The sequence below is a fragment of the Esox lucius genome, chromosome 16, assembly GCF_011004845.1.
Source record: "Esox lucius isolate fEsoLuc1 chromosome 16, fEsoLuc1.pri, whole genome shotgun sequence".
Taxonomy (NCBI): domain Eukaryota; kingdom Metazoa; phylum Chordata; class Actinopteri; order Esociformes; family Esocidae; genus Esox; species Esox lucius.
The window spans coordinates 19,879,057-19,898,886 of NC_047584.1; the positions used below are offsets into that span (position 1 = coordinate 19,879,057).

General features: G+C 39.1%; 2 protein-coding genes across 4 annotated transcripts in view; one reads left to right on the forward strand and one right to left on the reverse strand.

The window, feature by feature from the left end:
• Positions 1-3,948, forward strand: part of asic4a (acid-sensing (proton-gated) ion channel family member 4a) — an 87,974-nt gene extending 84,026 nt beyond the window's left edge. Inside the window, exons 10-11 of one of the 3 annotated variants that reach the window (XM_034297634.1) lie at positions 172-206; positions 565-682. In XM_034297634.1, coding sequence (XP_034153525.1) covers positions 172-206; positions 565-580 — 51 coding nt within the window. In that variant the 3' untranslated portion in view covers positions 581-682. Of the gene's footprint in view, positions 1-171; positions 315-564 lie in introns of all 3 variants that reach the window. The other 2 variants (XM_029125773.2, XM_029125774.2) reach the window with 2 other exon arrangements.
• A 989-nt stretch (positions 3,949-4,937) lies between these two features.
• chpfa (chondroitin polymerizing factor a) lies at positions 4,938-19,830 on the reverse strand. The gene is made up of 4 exons (XM_010902929.3): positions 19,317-19,830; positions 17,268-17,832; positions 9,043-9,225; positions 4,938-8,838 (listed from the first exon to the last, which is right to left on the reverse strand). Exons 1-4 carry the CDS (start codon positions 19,604-19,606, stop codon positions 7,576-7,578), a joined length of 2,301 nt encoding a protein of 766 aa, XP_010901231.1. The 5' UTR covers positions 19,607-19,830; the 3' UTR covers positions 4,938-7,575.

The window sequence follows — 19,830 nt, forward strand, 5'->3', positions numbered from 1 at the left end:
AATCTTTTTATCACTACAAGCTACAGTATATCACTGAAATTCTGTATCGCTACACTCTTTATCACTACTAATCTTCATTACTACCAGCTATATCACTGCACATACAATATCTCTCAGAGAGATCAGCTTAATCTCTTGTTAAAAAGATGAATGTTTTATCCCATTGTACAGGATTACATCCCCTCAGAGGCAACTTCAATTCCCAGGTCCCTCTCTCATGAGCAACCAATTTACTCCTTGAGTCCATATAAAATCATCCAAAATCATCAATTTTCCATAGACGTTAAAAACTAATATCTACCATTGCATCAAAGGTATTATCATTTTGGTTCATTTAAAGGCATTATCATTTTGGGTGAATTGATCCAATGTTACTATAATGTACATCATTTATGGCCGGTTTTTCCAAACACAGAGTATTAAGCTTAATCCAAGACTTTAAAGCTTTTTCAATGGACAATCTACATTGATTGTGCTTCTTAGTCCAAGGCTAAACTTAATCAGTGTCTGGAAAACTGGCCCATGTAGTATATCTTATTGTGTTGTGGTCTTTGTGGCTACCAGGAGTCCAGTGACCTGACCAGAAGTCATCCTGAAGGAACCTACGCAAATACAATTTTACCCAACCACCATCTCCATCACCAAGGACACCCTCATGGAGTGTTTGAGGACTTCGCCTGCTAGAGACAGCGGGCATCTTTCCACCCTGATGACAACAAAAGATGTCCTCTCTGGACTGGATCGGGCATCAAAACAGACCCAGTAATCTCAGTTCTATACCTTTCTTGCTGTCACCAGTGAAACATGCTACAGCCAAAGTCGAACACGAAACCTGTGCTGCTAACAGACCACTTGTATGTGCACAGATTGGACGCCAAATTAACTGTCCAGCTGGAGACGCCTACCTTTCGATTTTCATCCATTGGAGAGCTGACCACTCTCCGAGTTCAACGGCATTCATTTTGGTACATGGTCAACACATGGGAACCAGACAAAGACTGCATGTCATCTTGAGTTATCTTGGTGAATTTATTACTCAACCATATTGATTTATGTACCACTCCTCTTTCTTGTTTGTCACTGACAATTTCTCAGTACATTTCTAATCTACTGAGACATTTTAAATTATTATACCATTGTAAATTGTGTAATTATTTGATGAGATATTATAATTAGCCCTCTACATTGTGGTCACATTGAGAAAAGTTAATATTCCATCTAACAATTATATTGAGATTTCAGCAAACAAAATTACATTAATCTTTTAGCTCTCAGTTTGATGATAGGGCCCATATATTACATACCACAAATTTACCATGTCTGGTCTAGGGTAAATGTGTATTGAATAGTAGCATTATATGTATAGTGTGTACATAAGTCCAACCTGAATACAAAGAGAGGGCACTGTTTTAAATGGATAATTATCCACTAATCTCTAACACTCATTTTTGTAATTTATTTATATATTTTAGAGAAGATTATTTAGAAAAACTATAGTTATTATGATTGTAGCAATCACATGGACGTCTTGTTTACTAGCAAAACCAGTCAGAAACACTATGACTGGAATTGCTTTGCTCAAAGCAACAAACCGCATAAATGGTTAATATTATTGTAATTATTTTTTAAATGTACTAACTTCAGTATGAGTGAAGTTCTAACAATAATGGTGTCCATATTAGGACAGCAGTCAAAAGTGCAATGAACAGCGACAAGCTTTGAATCCTCTTGGCATTGATTAATAATTTCACATTTGGGCATTTCTGTGGATCCTGTGGTCATCTCCGACACAAGTCAGTGTCCCTGCCGCTTAAAGCCAGAGCAACAAATGACAGGGTGAATTCTGTTGAGCTAATCCAATAATCATTCCTATACACTGTGCTGTGGGGAATGTTTGAAGTTCTTCACTAATCAGGCTCTCGTTAGTGTGTGCGCACTGTAACAGACTTTACTGAGCACATTCAATGGACTACTAGCAAAGTGGCTCTAATTAAAGTAACCGCCCAGTCTTTCTAGATAAACTATTATGTATGACTTATAATAACTTACAATATCAAATATATTGTTTCCTTTCATAAAATGGTATTATAGTATGTTAAAAAGCAGGTTTCAGGAATGGTTTGCACATACACCCTTACAACAGAATGGTGTGGGTGTGTACAGGTCATAAAAAAATGTATGTTGGTAGATTGCTGATTGGTCAGCTCATCCTTCTTTAGACTGTTGATTGTCCAGCTCAAACTCCTTAGAATTTTTTTTTTTTTATGTGGTCCATTTGAGGTGGTGGGTGGGAAGGTTTAGTTACCAATGTAAGCTTTGGCCACAAATGACTCAACATTATTTGGGTATGTGTTACCAGAATATTAACTTTTACAAATATTTTCACTGGGCAGTTACTTTTAAGAAAGGTAAAGGGAAGTATTTTATGAAAACTCTGTTGGACGTAAAGTGTCTTACAAAATAATTGTTTTATTTCTACTGCACACGCTTATGGCATTATTAGTGAATTTACTACAGTTAAGGTTGATCCAGGACTAAAACAGTTTTTAAGACCATGTGAAACAACTTCAGTAAAATACCTATCTAAGAAATAACTTAAAGTACTATCTGACAATCCACTGTGTATACAACCTCTGACCGTTTGGCTGGGTAATCCATTTTTACCTCATATTAGAGCTTATATGATCACATAAATAGATAAAGATGTTTGAATACAACAATTTCTAGATCATTTTGTTTGTGATCTTAATATCAGTAAACATGCTGTAGTCAAATGCTCTAAGCTGTGCTTTGTTAGACAACTTCACAGTGACATTACACATTCATCAGCGTACAAAGAATCCACTCTCGTCCATCAAGTAATCATGGGCCATACATGGCTTTTAAATATTCATAATCATGTGTCACTATGACATTTTCAAAGGTTCCCAATCACGGTCTCTGATGGTAGCTTATACTGGCTATGCATACCAAGTTTCTCCTCCATTAATAACACCATCTCCACTACAGATGAGATGCAGTTGGATTTGAGGACAAATTATTACTGTAATGCTCTACTTCACTTACGGTTATCTACAGGCGGTCAAGTATTTGTAGATACAGGAAAGCCCATTCATCAAAGTATTTTTACTCTGATGATTAGGACATCCTGTATAGTGAACTGATAGCTACTTATATAGCCTACATGGTCTCTCTGTGAATGGGTGCTGGAAATATGAAAAGGTTTTGTTATGTAATATTGGTAATATGGGCAAATTACAACAAAAACATATACATATATATATATAACTGTGGAAATAAACAGTAACTGTGGAGCTGGAGGTGACTTTAAGTCACTCATAAGAATATTTTGTACATTTTACCATTTCTAAATGTGTCACTCTACTCGTAACGTGTCACTTAATTTCTCTTTGCTTGATCAATTTCAAAACATTGTGTTTCGCAATACTGTTTGCATATTGTATATTCACCAATCAAAACCCAGTTTTCTGTAATAACAGTTTGTGTATTGCGACTTTCTAATTTTGATCCGAATGTTCCACAAATGACAGCAATAGAGGATAATGGTGAAATGGCAATGCAGCCAGCCAGCCAGACATCCAGGGTTGGGATGAATTCCATTTTAATTCAATTCAGTAAATATATAAGAAATTAATTCAACTCTTCAGTTAGGAAGATTTAGTATTTGAATTGGAACTGAATTGGTTTACTTGTTGAATGTACTGTAATGATAACAGAATTGACCCAACCCTGCTGTCAAGGGTCAAAGTTGAAACCAGGATTAAAGCAATTCTATCAAAAGGAACGAAAAATGGAAACTGACAATTCACTTCAATTCACAGTAGAATGCTGATTTTGTACAGAAGTCTGCTATTGTGACTGTTTCTTCTGTTAGAACACATTTTATAAATGTTAAGTACAAGAAATATTAAAGTTTAGATTGGTAAATGAAATGCCTCCTATATTATCATAAAAACATGTTTTTTGTTGCTTTGTTCTTGAGCTTGACTGTCAGATGCTATTTATATTCATTGTAGCCTTTGTCACAAAAAGACGACACAAATACTGCTTATGCATTCAGGTCAGACAGGTTGAGTGAGACTGAACTGGTTGGCTCCAAAACAACTGGTGTAACTAATGTGAGTATTTTGAGTAGCATTTAGTTTTGTAGGAATTCTGCTTGCTCAAGATTTGGCCAAAACAGCTGCATATAACAGATGTAGTGCACTCATTTTGACACAAGCCTATTGAGAATTACAGTCCATTTAGGACACAACCTGGATACTGAATTTTTCAAATGAATCACTGTTGCCTGTGGGAAGAGAAAGTCCAAGGATCGTATATGTAAAATGGAGTACAAAATAATGACCTACAATTTGCTCCCAGCCACCCTGTAGTTAGGTGGTTTCACAGCATGCCTTGGGGTACTGAGTATGGAGCCCTTCAAATAGACTCACTATAAATACCCTTCACATGCAAGTTTCTTTTCAAATAAACTAAAAAATACTTACATTCAAAATTAAAATTGGATTTGGAGAATGATAAAATATCTACTGTGCTGAGTCCAGCTAGGCACAGCAGTTGTTTAGAGCTCGTCTGACTACATTTTTCTTAGGGCCTCTACAAAACTTGAGCCAGTCCTGTGTTTAGATGGAATACATACTGTATATGCGTTATAACCTATAGGGCTTAAGACATTGCAATTGTATGGTTTCAGACATATAACTAAAGCAATTTGGTTGTTGAGCAGTTTTCGGAAGGTAGATACACAGCCAACATTTATCAGAGGCTGAATGATTGCGCTCTTTTGCTGACACCTAAAGGACAACTGTGGCTTTGTTGGTAAAAGGCAAGATAATGTGCTCTGTTCCCCATTTCTCAATGCTAGTTCATCAACAAATCACAGATAATTTTTTTTTAAGAACAAAGACAAAATGTACATACTTAAATATTGTTTATTCAATAATTACAATAATTCACAGTTCATTGAGGATTTGATCTACATTACGTATTTTGAGTAACAGGACACATGCAAAGCGGTTGTAACAGAAGATTTACCAATTCGTATTTTGTGTTCCATTTGTTGCATTTCTACAGTTGTTTAATTTTGTAATGTTCTGTATAATTTACAGTGTTCTGTACGCAGGACCTTTTCATATAGGTCTGGATAGCCTTGGGTCAGCTACTTTAAGGGGAGGATATGGATTGAATTTCCAACCTGTCACTGTTTCTCAATTAGATGAGTAATGGCTTTGGTTAACGCCACCATTGGAAACATACTACAATACACTTCAAATTACTGGTTAAATAAATGATTGATTGAACGCCGACTGAATCCAATACTTGCAATTACACTGGTAGTAAAAAGAGAATACTCCACACTGGACATAGTATAACGTGTAAACAAATCTAATAACAGGTCATTTGTCATGATGATTAGAATACTATCATATATACACCTCAGATACAGGGAAATGAGAATCTCTGAGCTTCAGCATTCTGAATTTGCATAATGTAATCTCATATGGTCTCTAGAGAAATAGTCCTGTACATATTAAGAATCCTGGAGGAAATTACCAAGTAATATCTAGATCTACAAGGGAATTGTAGTGTGTAGTGTGTATTAATTTGTGTGTATTCATTTCATGATAGATTCAGTGTCAGTACTGTTTCTCTCAGTATAATACAATATATATTGAATCTTTTTAAATGTACAGTGTAATAATTAACAAACAAAAAACAGTAAATGTCAGTTGAGTTGTTATAGGTCATCACATTCAGTGTTTCAAGGGATATAACCTTGGTATGTTTTAAAAATATAATTAGAACATGTACTCAACTTGCAACATTTCAAACAAATTTAATCACTGCCCTTAATTGGACAGTTATCCATTTTTTGTTATAATCTATACAGTATTGCACATATTTAACTCAAACTGACATCTCAATTCGGTTTTACAACCTGCTGCACCCACTCAAAAGGCCTCTGGTTGCACAATATAGAGTGGGAATTGAATGTAAAATTATTAATAGTTTGATGCCAAACTATTACATATTGAAGGCTACAATGTGGTACCATTTAAATAAATACAATAATCATACTTATATTGCAGGGAAATGTCAATATCAATGTTATTTTAAACTATATATTTTTTGGTATTTTCTAATGTAATAAAAACGTAATGTAAAATGTATCGTGTAACAATGTTCAATACCTTTAATAACTATATTCTGATTTCAACTAATTTCAAATACCTACTTTAATATAGAGATAACATGTCAGTTTATAACAAAACCAAACCAGCAACAACTGTAAACTAGCCCAGAATTCTATGCACTCGCTTTTAAGTGGAGGTATAAATTAAGCTTCAGGTGGTTAGAGACATTTCTAGATCAGCGAGATTGGATTCATGCATAATTGACAAGACGGAGTGCGGGAATGGCGAAAGTCAGAATGTGACATCAGAATGTGTATTAATGGGCAAGCAAGATCAGAAAAATAATTGTCACATTGTTTCATTTTGCAAAAATGTCATGTGTTACTGATTGTGCTACGAGTCATTTTATGTGTAGTCGCAATTGTGGTTGTTTGATGGAGCCACTGGATGTATTTCAGCAATGTTCCTGTGAGCTGATATATTGATGAATATACAAGCTGTCGACATTCTTCCATAATCTGGCTACAACAATTGAGGGGTGGTGATTCCTGCTATGGACAGTCCACCGCTAAAGCACATTGTTTTTTTAAACTTATTTTTGTCAAGTTTGTTTTTATCCTTGGCAGACAGCTAGCTAACTAACTTAAAAAAAAACATACTGGCATCTCATCAAGACTGAGGTCGGATTAAGTGTATTTTGATGTGCTTATACATGTTGATACTAAACCATATTTGTTTGAAATGGAGGAAACTGAAGAGGATTTTATATATGGTGGGGAAATTGAACTTGTGGTAATTCTACAGCTATACCAACCAAGGAGATCGGTTTGGTGCAATAAATGGGATTTGCAGACAGGTCTAACTTAGAAAGGTCGATGTAAGCAACAACATTTTTAGTGCACATAAATCGGGAAATAATCTACATTCACAATGAACGCTGGACCTTGTGGTATTCCATCAACAGACAAGTACAGAGGAAATAAATACTGCAAGATTCTAGGAACTAGCTGAGCTATGGAAAAATTCCCCTTTAAAATGTGCTTTAGTAGTGATTACTTAACTGCAAATAAAGTTTTAAAAGCTGTGCAGGTTTAAAGCTAAACCCTAAAATCTAAGGTACTTAGAACTTTCGTAACATTAAAATAATAAGATAAGCCTCCCAGCATGACCGCCAAATCAAAGGTTTCAAATAATGTCAATGTATAAAACATGAATGTTTGGTTCCAGCATTATTTGTTTGTACGGCAGCACATTTTATTGTAAACATTCTGTAAAAAAAAAAAAAGAAAAAGTCCTCTTGGGAATGTACTGCATTCATTTTAATACACTATGACTTACGCACAAACCCGCACACAATCACACTGTCGCACACTCAAACACACACACAAACACTCATATGTTTTTCAGGTGGGTATGATCAAGTGCTATTTCCTTGCTCTTGTTCAAATAATAGCATGGCGAGCTGGGAGCGTGAACCCAGGCCATCCAAGTTACTTTGGACACACCTGTGGTACATGTCTTCACTAAGTCGCGGGTTACAGGCCTGGTAGCGGTACTTTTGGTGCAAGGCCGGTTCCACAGCCCGAAACACATGCAGAACTGAGTACTTGACGAACGTGTCATAGATGTCCAAGGTCTCGAGGATCTCCTCGTTCTCCTGCACGTCGGAAGCCATGCGTGTGCGCGTCGCCATGTAGTCCGAGTTGTAGAAGCACGCCTCCTCGAACGAACTGCGGTCAAAGTGCCCGGTGTCCTTGACCAGGTCCATTGTGGGCGGCGGTTCCTGGTTATGGAAGGCAATATCTGGGTTATAGTCCTGGAAGTGGATCGGGAAGAACACCTGCCAGTTGTTGATGGAGTTCATGCGGCAACGGTTGAGGAACTCAGAGTTGACATTGGTGTTGACATTAGTGATGAAGAACAAGGTGTCCACTGGGTGCTTCTTCGAGATAATGTCCATGAATTTGATTTGAGAAGGGGTTTCTGTCTTGACACTTATCCATGGGATCTTCACAGCTGGATACTTGCGTTCATAGGCGTTGATCTGAGCTTTAACACTGGCAAATATGTCATTCTGGTTCACCTGCTGGGCCTCGAATGGGTCATATATGAACAGGAAAGTCAAGATCGCATTTTCACTGGTCTCAAATGAATTTGCCGCAAACACTTCAAGAAAATGATTCACATAGTCCCGATCCTGAAGGGTCAATGGTAAGATGATGTGAACCCTGGTGGCTTCGGTGACATAAGGCATGGGAATGATCTCAATGCGACTCAAAGGACGCACCAAGTGAACCCTCTTAGTGATAGAGCGACTGCGGCCTTTCTGGTTGACCGCCTCTAGCTGCAAATCTAGAGTGTACTCCATGCCCCGAGTTGGGTCAAATCGCCGGTAGCCATTGATCAGCTGCTGCTTCTTCAGGTGGAGGATGGGCTTGTATTTCTTGTTCAGCTCCCCCATTGCTATCTCAATGACGTCGGCTACATCCAACCGATCAATACCGCGCAGTTCGCACTTGGGGGAGCTGTCGATGCAGGAATACACCTGCTCCTCTGTGAAGTAGTCCCATCGAAGGACCTCAAAGCGAGACTTAGGCTCAAAGGGAGGATTGATCCCAATTGGCCACTGGGAGCTCCTGTTGCCATCAAAAGCCACTTCACTCACATTTTTAATCTCTGCCTGTGGAGACAATGGGAGACATACCTCATAAACTGAAAACTGATTATCAACTAATACAACAGAGGCATTTACAGAACAATTATTCAATTGGAATAAATCAGTCTTCAGTGCTTCAAGTTAAATCAAAATGGGCGAGGAGACTGACTAGGACTAGAGTTCACAGAACAGGGGAAATTTTGCAGCCTTCAGAATCAGACAGTTTACCTGTAACTTCTCAATCTCATCATACGTCCTCTGCAGTTCAATCTCAGTAAAGTGCTTGTGCAGTCTGTACATCTGCTCAGGGTCAGACACTGGGTGGACAGTCAAGGCATTCTTAAATTGCACATTATCCTCCTTACTCGGATCGGAGTTCTTGCCCATCTCATAGTGGAAGTACTGCAGTCCCTGTAAACAGATAGCACAGAGTTATAAGTACTTATCAGTTATGGTTAAAAGTTGGTTAAAGCGCTTACTTAAAACTACATTTGTCCTTACTAACTAAATCTATTTAGATTAAGTAAATGAACATAAGAGTGGAGAAGAGGGGTTCATTGAAAAGCAGGAAGGTCATGAAAAATACTCGACAGGGTATAAGTCCAAATTCACTTGAACCTCACATCTGAAATGTGGCATGTCCCAGAGGAGCCTTACAAACTTCTACAGATACTCAGGCTGCATCACGAGTACAGCAACTGCACACGGCCCGCGGTCGTATGGCTTTCTGGCGGATGGTGAGGTAAGCCCAAGCTCTGACAGGAGCACACTCCCAGCCCTTGAGGACATTTACTCAACACAGGGCCTTAGAATCCATTATGGACCTCAGCCATGTGGCTGCCATCTACTAAAAGCAGCAGAGCCTGTTGAGGAGTGTCATAACCAGGTCAAAGAGACTAACTCCAGACCAAAAATCTTTTAAACTTCATATGTCCTGCACCCAAAAAAAATACACACTCCAGCTAATTTAGACAGACACACCAATAAGAGTCTCTCAATCCTTCTCATGATAAATGAGCATTGGTCACAATCCATTTATTTATATCCTATTTACAGTCCAACTTCAAAAAGTCAAAGTATTATTTGGATTACTGATTGGACCGTAATTTGTCTAATGTCAACTTTTTAATGTTAGATACTTTTCATTTGATGAAATGCACTGCTTATTGGGCAGATTTTAATACATCCACTGGAACTTCTGCCAAAATGGTAACAATACAACTTTGAGGCTATTTATCCTCTTTCCTCACCAAAACAACCTTTCAGTGATATACAGATGTTTAGCCCTAATGATGCTCCAGTTTGACACATTGGTCTTCTGACATTCTCTGACAGAAAAACAATCCTTAATGGCTGTTTCTAAACACATTAACCCATATGACTGTGTCAGTATCCATCATCCAGCATTCTTTTAGAGAAAAAGTTCCTGAAAATCCTAAATGACGCAAGTACTGAATTTGATTGTATTTTTTATACACTCATCCCACTGGTTCAACTGAAACTTCTGTACAAACACTGTTAAACAATGTTTAACATACTTTTGTAAATGGCCTTGTAGAAAAAATATTAATAGAATTTATGGCGTCTGCAACTTAAGAGAAATTAGTAACACCTGTGTGGCCAAGTAAAGTAATCAGACTCTACTTAATCTAAAGAAACAATTTGGGATAAACAGAGCAAGCATTACAGAATAAAGACAAGAACTCAGAAAGAAGCGATAAAAAAAATAAAAATAATAATAATTCTTACTAGAATATTTATACATTCCCTTTCAGCAGTATACATAATTTTCATTGTATGACACTAATTTTGATTAAAGGATAAGCTCACTATTTTTTAACCTGGGGTCTATTTACAGATTATCTAGCATTATTCTAGTATCTAGAGCCTTTTTGTGATACATTAATTTTTTTTTATTTGATTTTTCCTGCAGTCACTCTCCGGGCTACAATGGAAGTGAACGGGGCAACCTATATAGCGGTTAAACAATATGTCTGCTGGTAAACAGAAGCTAATAGACAACTAGCTAACGTGGGCTACAGTTTTGTAACCAAAGCCAGTGACCGGATAAAGCTGCAGACAGATTCATCCATGTGGCAGCCACTAATACATTAGCCAGAAAGAATAAACAACAATAACCATTGATGTAATGATTGTTTTGGCACAATTTTTTCAGAAGAACATACAGAGGATTATATCAATATACCCTGATCTTCCCGTTTTGGAAAACCAAATGTATCATATTTTCGAATGCTATATCGGTTGCCCTGTTCACTTCCATTGTAGCCAGGAGAGAGACTGCAAGAGAAATCGAAAAGAAAATGCCAAACCTGTAATCATTTTCGAAAGAAAATGTCTATAGATACTATGATCATGCTAAATAATCTGTAAATAGGCCCCAGGTTCAAAAATAGCAGACTTATCGTTTAATGTTCGACAGAATTGAGGCTGTGCATTAAACACATTTCTGTCAAGTGACTAACATCTGATTGGATGCAAAGGGCATACTGAATGTATATGTGGCAAGCTGTAGCTACTGATGTCCTGACATTCGCTCAGCCTCTCTGGCAGGCTTTATCAGAACATCTGGCACGGTCTGATGTACAAGTGTTCTTGGTGAAGGCCCCTCAGCCATTTTTTCCTGCTTATTTGCTTCAGATTTCATCTAGTTGCTACATGTACAAATCATTTAAACAATGATTTATGAATGACTATATAAGCCAGTGCTCCCTTCTTATTAAAATTATGAGCCATTTTTAGTATGTTTTTGTTACAAAGGCAGTGAAATGGAACGGGAGTCCCAAATAACTCACTCCTGCGTTTCTTTTTAACGTTTCCCTCGTTATCCCTCCGTAGATTGCCCGGCTGGAATTTTGCTGGCCCTGAGGCATGATGACTAAGCCGCAGTGAAACAAACCCTCTGTTCGACTACAGGCTCTGAAAAAAGATTGTTTCCTCCAGCTCAATTGCCAGACCAAAGAAGAGAAAATGGAAGCCCATTTAGAGAGGGTATAGAAGACAGCCTGCCACAGAAAAAAAAATATGTTCAAGCACACTCAGAAACTCTCATAAATGAACAACGAAGTTCTAAAAGGGTATAGCGGTGGAATGGTGTACAACCACTGACTTTGTTGCAACCAATTCAGATGTAATGTGAATGCAGCCACACTACATGCCAAAACGTGAACCACATTCAAACAGAGTAACCCTTTACACTCGTGGGAATTGGCCTATATGGAGAGAGGGCTATACTGAGATGTTTTTTTTTTTACATCAGATATGAAAAGCATATGCATACCATGGTACCAACTGAAAGGGAACAGTTATGTGACTAAAGAGAAGTTATAAGGTCAATGGTCTGAAACAAGACTATCAAAATACAAAATTCGGGGCACATTTTACATGCACTGCATTTGCTGAAAGGGCATGACATTAAAGCTTGTATGCAACAACAGCAGCAGGACAATGAGAATATGGCCTGCACTTGTCTAAATGGGTAAGTGAATTGGTAGCGATTGATAGTACACAAAATCCCAAAATGCCATAGCGGTTTTCAAAGTATTTCTGTCATTTATTTAATAGCTGTATTTCATTTTATTCAACAGCACACAGTGGCAACGAGACTGTTGTAGGTGACCAGAAAAAGGAAAGTTAAAATATAAATCCTGCAGGAGAATATTTCCTTAAATGAGACTTAATCCTGTGTTTCTAACATGCTCTTGTTTACAAGCTTTGTGGACATTTTTGTTAGAGTTAAGTGCAAGCAAAGACTAGTTGGATTTAAGCTAGTGAGTGACAGGTACATTCTCCAACAGAGAAGTGCAGTGACTTTGTTACCATGGCAACCTGCTTCACCGTAAAGTGGCAGCTGACTTTGTCACATATATATTACATCCACTTCCGTTCAAAACTTGGGGTCACTTAGAAATGTACTTGTTTTCCATGAAAACATACATAACATGAGTTTGAAAAGGAATTATAGCAAGTAAATAGGAAATAGTCATTGAAAAGATTTGAAATAATGATTTTTAATTGAAATAAAAATAGTGTTCTTCAAACTTTGCCTTTGTCTAAGAATCCTCCATTTGCAGAAATTACAGCCTCGCAAACTTTTGGCATTCTAGATGTCAATAAGAGATTTCACCCCATGCCCCCTGAAGCACCACCCACAAGTTGGATTGGCTTGATGGGCACTTATGTACCATACAGTTAAGCTGCTCCCACAACAGCTCAATAGGGCAGAGTTCCAGTGACTGTGCTGGCCACTCCATTACAGACAGAATATCAGTTGACTGCTTCTTTCCTAAATAGTCCAGAGCAGTGCTATGAGTCAATGTCCTATTGTAGGAGGAAACTGGCTCCAATCAAGCACCTTCCACAGGGTATGGCATGGCGCGGCAAAATGGAACGATAGCCTTCCTTCTTCAAAATCACTTTTACAAATATCCCACCTCACCACCATTAAAGCACCCCCAGATCATCACAATGCCTCCACCATGCATGACAGATGGTGTCAAGCACTGCACTAGCCTATTTTTGCATTTGGTCTGCACATCACAAATGTTCTTCTTTGTCATCTGAACACATTGAACTTGGATTTGTCTCCCCATAACACTTTTTTCTTCTTCTGTCCAATTCTGGTCTTCTTTTGCCCATCTTAATCTTTTCTTTTTATAGGCCAGTGTGAGATACGGCTTTCTCTCTGCAACTCTGCCTAGAAGACCGGCATCCCGTAGTCACCTCTTCACTGTTGACGTTAAGAATTGTTTTGTGAGTACTCTTTAATGAAGCTGCCAGTTGAGGACCTGTGAGGTATCAGTTTCTCAAATTAGACACTAATGTATTTGTTCTCTTGCTCAATTGCACACCGGAGCATCCCACTCCTCTTTCTATTCTGGTTAGAGACAGTTTGCACTGTTCTGTGAAGTGAGTAGTACATAGTATTGTATGAGATTTACAGTTTCTTGACAATTTCTTGCATGGAATTGCCTTAATTTTTTAGAACAAGAATAGACGTACATGTTTCATAAGAAAGTTATTTGATTCTGGCCATTATGAGCCTGTAATCAAACTTATAATTGCTGAATCTCCAGATACTTAACTAGTCTAAAAAGGCCTGTTTATTGCTTCTTTAATCAGCACAACAGTTTTCAGCAGTGCTAACATAATTGCAAAAGGGTTTTCTAATGATCAAGAAGCATTTTAAAGTGATATACCAGGATTACTATAGCAAAAACAACATGCCAATGGAACAGAGGACTGATGGTTGCTGACAATGTGCCTGACAATTGGTATGCCTTTGTAGATATTCCATTAAAATCAGTTTCCAGCTACAATAGTCATTTACAACATTAACAATGTCTTCAGTGTATTTCTGATCAATTTGATGCGATTTTAATGGATTTGCTTTTCTTTCAAAACAAGCACATTTCTAAGTGACCTCAAACTTTTGAACAATAGTGTATGTACAAACATACAAAGGCTGATGCCATTGGTGCCCACACAAATTGAACACTTCAATTTGTTATCCAGAGCAACTTAGAGTAAGTGCAAACATATTAAAAGACCTAGGTGAAAACACCACAGTTTAGTAGCAAGTGCACTCTAATGAATAAATTAGTTATCAACAAAGGCCAGTGCGGAATAGAAGACCATACAAATAAACATCAAAGACTAGACAGAGGTTGAGGCAATGGGACTATTTTAAGTACTGTATGAAAAGGTGAGTTATCAGACATGTTCTGAAGATAGGTAGAGACTCTGAACCCTAGCCTCCAAGGTAAGCTGGCTCCACCATTGAGGTGCCAGGACAAAACTGTTTTGACTGTGTGGATCGGGAACTGCCCCAAAGGGGTGGGATAGCCAAGAGCCCAAAGGTGGCTGAACAAAGAACTCAGGTAGGGATGTAGGGTTTGAACATTGTCTGAAGGTAGGGCATTGCCAATAAGCTACCTTTACTCCTCCATAAACAAGAAGCATAGACTTGAAGCAGATTCGAGCTTCACCTGGAATCCAGTGTAGAGTACAAAGAAGCAGGAGGGGGGCATGGGACAACTTGGGAGACTTGAACCCCAGACGGCATAGCAGCGATAGGAAAGGCTGTGCGAGAATACGACAGAGCCAGGAGACGTGTTCTATAGAGAGGAGAGAGGCAAGAACAAAACCTTGTAGAACACCAGTAGTAAGAGGCTGCGCAGCAGACACCAATCCTTTCCACGGCAACTGGCAGGAGCAGTCTGCCAGGAGCAGTCTGCCAGGTAGGAAGCAATCAAAAGGGGAGAAGTGCCAGAGATGCCCAAATCAGAGAGGGTGGAATGTAGTGTGCTATGGTTTCACAGTGTCAAAGGCAGCGGATAGCTGTGAACCATAGCACACTCCGATCAAAGAGGATGACAAGAGGAGATTAACTTGGGTTAGTTACCCAAACAGTTAAAAGAAGCGCAGCCTCGGTGGAGTGGCCCATTTTGAATCAATGACCGGGTAGGGCCAAAGAGATTGTTCAGAGAAATGTAAGAAGAGTGTTGGATGGAGACTCTGGTCATATTGAATTCTGCTGGGACACAGCCAGTGCTAAGCAAACCAGCGATGATGGAGGTGATTGCCCAGAGAAGGGAGGAGGGGATAGGGTCAGGAGGGCATGATTTTGAGCAGCTAGCCATCACTCAAAGTGGTTAATGAATGGCCAGGTTTGGCATGTGAGCGACCAGTGGGCCCGAAAAGCTGAATGAGGTACGATATTGAAGTGGTCAGAAAACTGGAGCAGTGTGGTGGTGAGTAGTTGACACACAGCATCTAGTAAAGATTCAATTCAGTGCATTGCCTGCTTTTTGAGTAGGAGTGGTTAAGGGGAAAAAAGAATTGGAAAGACACGACTCAAAGACAGATGTCCTCTTGGTTGAAGTCACACAATAATGAGTGGTGAGACATCATCTCAGAATCAACTAATCAGCATGTCAAGTTCATTCATGAAGTCACCAAGAGTGCCTGGCAGACAATAGATGACAACAATATTAAGCTAGAATAAGAAAAGGTCACAATGCCAGCATGGAATTCAGAAGAGGAAATGGGTAGTTGAATAAGGAAGAAGAGAGAATATCAAATTTCACAAAACAAGTAGCCCTGTGCCACCACCGCGGCAACCAGATGCTCTTGGACTATGGAAAAACACATAGATGAAGAGATAGCAGCCAGAGTGGCAGTATTTTCTTGGGAAATATGTTTGTGAAAGGGCCAGAAAATCAAGAGCCTGGAGGGCATCATAGTTCCAGATGATTTTAGCCTTGCTGACAGCAGATACAATTCCAAACACTGCTAGGTTCAGGGCTACAAAAAAAACCGGTATGGGGCTACATCAGTATAGTTAGCTACACAGTCTTTCAACTGTCACTTGGACAACAGAGTGACTGTGACAGGGCTCTACTGGGAGTCCAAGCTGTCAAGTGTAAAAGCGGAGAAGCGAAGCTCCCTGTTACAGCAGAGGACAAGTACCTGAGGGACCAGTGAGTTGATAGACAAGGTTCGTTCTCTACAGAGAATGCAATTCTGAAACACTGACAGATGTTGTAGCACCACTATGACACAACATCCCTTATTTTATATATTCCTGACAAATCAGTCACCATAAGGCTTTTTAGCTGTTTCCCAATAGGAAACTGGCTTAGCGGTTAGAATGAGTGACACCTACAATTGGGGTTAGTATTAGAATTGGAGTTACATTTAAATTTATAAAATAAAGGGTTAGATTTAGGAATTAGGGCTAGGTTAAGTTTAGGTATTAATGTTCACAGCGAATGGGATTAGGGTAAGGAACTTGTCCTCACAAGGATAGAAAAACAAGTGTATGTGTGTGTTTATGTTTAAGCTTTCACTAAGCAGGAACCAGGCTATTACACAGAAATTACATTACATGTAGGGAGCAGTGAAAAGTTTAAGGGCTCATAAAGTCAGACTCTGTTTCATCTTTTTGAGGGAGTTCTCACTGAAAGACAATTGACTTGCGGTTTCATTTCACAGCATGCCACAGCAAAATACACATGTCCACTTCTAGAACTCTTGCCTTGGTTAAATTATAAAAATGTACTTCCAGGAGCAGTTACTTTTTAGTGCCTTGCTCAACGACATGTGGTCCTCTGGAATTTGAACAAGCAGCATTTCCATTACTGGCTCAATGCTCTAACAACTAGGCTTTGTGCGGCCCATCTAAGGTCCCATTGTGCTGGAGCAGATGCACTAACTAAATCAAAAGTAGCTCAGGTACTTAACATATTAAGTACATCACACAGAGATAGCTCATCAACAAAACAAAACATTTGCTTCGGGGGAAAACGTCTTTCCTGGACACAGATTTAACATTGCCACGGACTAAAATCACTGAAAGGACAATGCCTATGGAGCACTTTTCTTAGTCTAATACTAGATCTGATCACCTAGAACACTAATAACACACAGCTTACCTCGTGTTCATCCACACAGTGGGAGTTGGCATAATCAATGATGCATCTGCCCAGCCACTCATCCGGCCTGGCACTCAGGATGTCGTTGCGACAGTTCTCCAGGAAGGGTTTAAGTCGGAGCAGCAGGGTACGGGACAGCAGGTACCCGAACCCACCGTAACAGTACCTGCCCTCCATTTCCCCGCCAATAAACTCCTCAGGACTGCCCATGTAAAGCTCCCGGTCCATGCTGAGGTGTGCCACCAGGTGCTTGATCCGGTCGGCCTCCGTGTACGTGTCGTCCTGGGCCAGATAGAACCAGTCGTACTCATTGACGTAGTGCTCGAGGATGTACTTGACAGTTTGGAACATGTTCCATATGAGCCTCTCGTCGCCATGGGTGACCACAAACATGCCGTGGGGCACTTTGCGGTTGCGCGTGCCCGTAAAGAAGACTACCGTGTCCAGGTGGTGGCTAATGGTGCGGTTCACTGCCACTCCCATTGTGTTGATGGTGTTTTTGGATGTCAGGATGCCCACGAAGAGGTGCTCCCGGATCCCCAACTCCGTACTGATGTACTTCGCTCTGGACAAAAAATGTAATTATACATTCAAACAGTAACTGGACAAATTTACATTTTATTGTAATTTTATTTTTTATGTGACAAAAAAAAAGTTTTCAAAAGCATACCTACTATACAGTTATGTCATTAACCACTGCCATACTGCTAATGTTCTTGTACTTTGTCTGTACTGTGGCATTTCATTTATTTAAAAATGAACGATGAAGGTATTTGTTCCACAAGCAAATGTTTCACCCTTTCATACACAGTCTGATGTAGATAATAGTAATGGAAGTCAGGTTCTAGGGCCCTTCTGAGACATGATTTAGAATGGTCTGCTTTTGAAACCTGCAAGTTGGACTGAGTCCAAGGTTTAACAGCACCAAAGGAGGCCACCTCAAAGCTTGATCTCATGCAATGGAGGGCCATGTCTGTGTAACAAGGGCAAAAACACAGAATCTACTTTGTGCATCTCTACCTGGCAGGCCATGATGACATAACATGTGTAGAAGCAAAATGTCCTCAAACTCCAGGACACTAGTAGCAGATTTAACATAATCCTGCTGGTGTTAAAATGTTAACTTTTTATTCAGATCATACCAAACGCTGTTACAAAGACACTGCTGTTAGCTTCGTGATCAGAACATCTCCTTAAATGTTGTCTAGTTACATTTAGTTGTTCATGTTATAGGCTGAATGAGAAGAGAGCTGTAGCCAAAGGCAGTGGTATAATACCTGTGGCCTCATGCCCCTCGGGGGATGAAGAGGTCCAAGTCATATCATAGTACTAATTATTACCAGTACCTTGTATTTACCACTTTATTCTGTGCTGACAATAACATAATAATACACCACAAACGTTGCTGTGAATGCTACACAGTATTGGGCAAGTACATCACAATATGTTCACTACAATATATTCTTAAAATAGTCTTGGACAGTAGGCAGACTACATCACACAACTTTGAATAATTTGTTGTGTACAAAAATATTGTAGTCTGATAAGTGGAGACTGAAGGCTACCGATAAGGCAAAGTATTTAAAAATAGTTAAACATTTCAGGAACGTTGGCCTTTCAAAACTGTTCTCTGTTGGTGGACACAGTAACATCTGAATCAAAGACTGACTTATTTTCAATGTAATGTCACGTGTCAGTCTGTCTGGCTCCATTAAAAAGGCATTTGGCCTATTGTTCGTAAATCTTTGGATGGTGTTGTTTAGTTTGGTCTTATAGGCCTGAGATAATATAATGTGAAATAGGGATATAGATTTTTAAATAAAAAAACCATGCACACAACCAATGCCTACTCTCCTACTGAATTGCAATTTAACACAGTTTTCCTGGTAACATGAATTCTTAAGTTATCTTGGCACAGCGGAACAGAACATTACCTCTATGCAGTCAAATGGAGAAAACAAAAAAAACTAATGAAAGTACGATGTAGCTATAGGATATTTATAAAACTACATTTGGCTTCGTCGGGTATCAATTATATTTAGCGCTTACCTAAAAACTTTCTTTGGTTGGCTTTGTTGGATTGGTTTATATGGCACTATTCTTGGCTCAAAATTCTCATCGGCGTCCACATCGTTTGCTGTCGATATCGAATTGGGTCTCCTCGCTCCTTTCGAATTCCCATCTTGGGCCAAACTTATTTCTTCACTTGCTTTCCCGTCGAGAACACAAGATTCCTCTACCCAATTCACACTAAGTAAACTCAAGGTAAATCCCAAAGAAATACCGATAATTACCGGCCCGATCGGCCTCAGCAGAGAAATAAACATAGAAAATCTCATTTTCAACGTTGACTACGTCGGTCCTTTCTACAGCCTAGCCTACACCCGGACTAATCCCAGACGCTTTGGATAAGCATATACATTAAGTCAAATAGGGCATTTTAGCACCTGGCGATATTTAAAAAGAACATTATTTCATACTAAAAGATCTAGCCTCATTCGTTAAAAATAGTGCTGGATTCTTACGTGTCAATGGTCTCTAGCTCCGCCCCTTTATTAAAAAA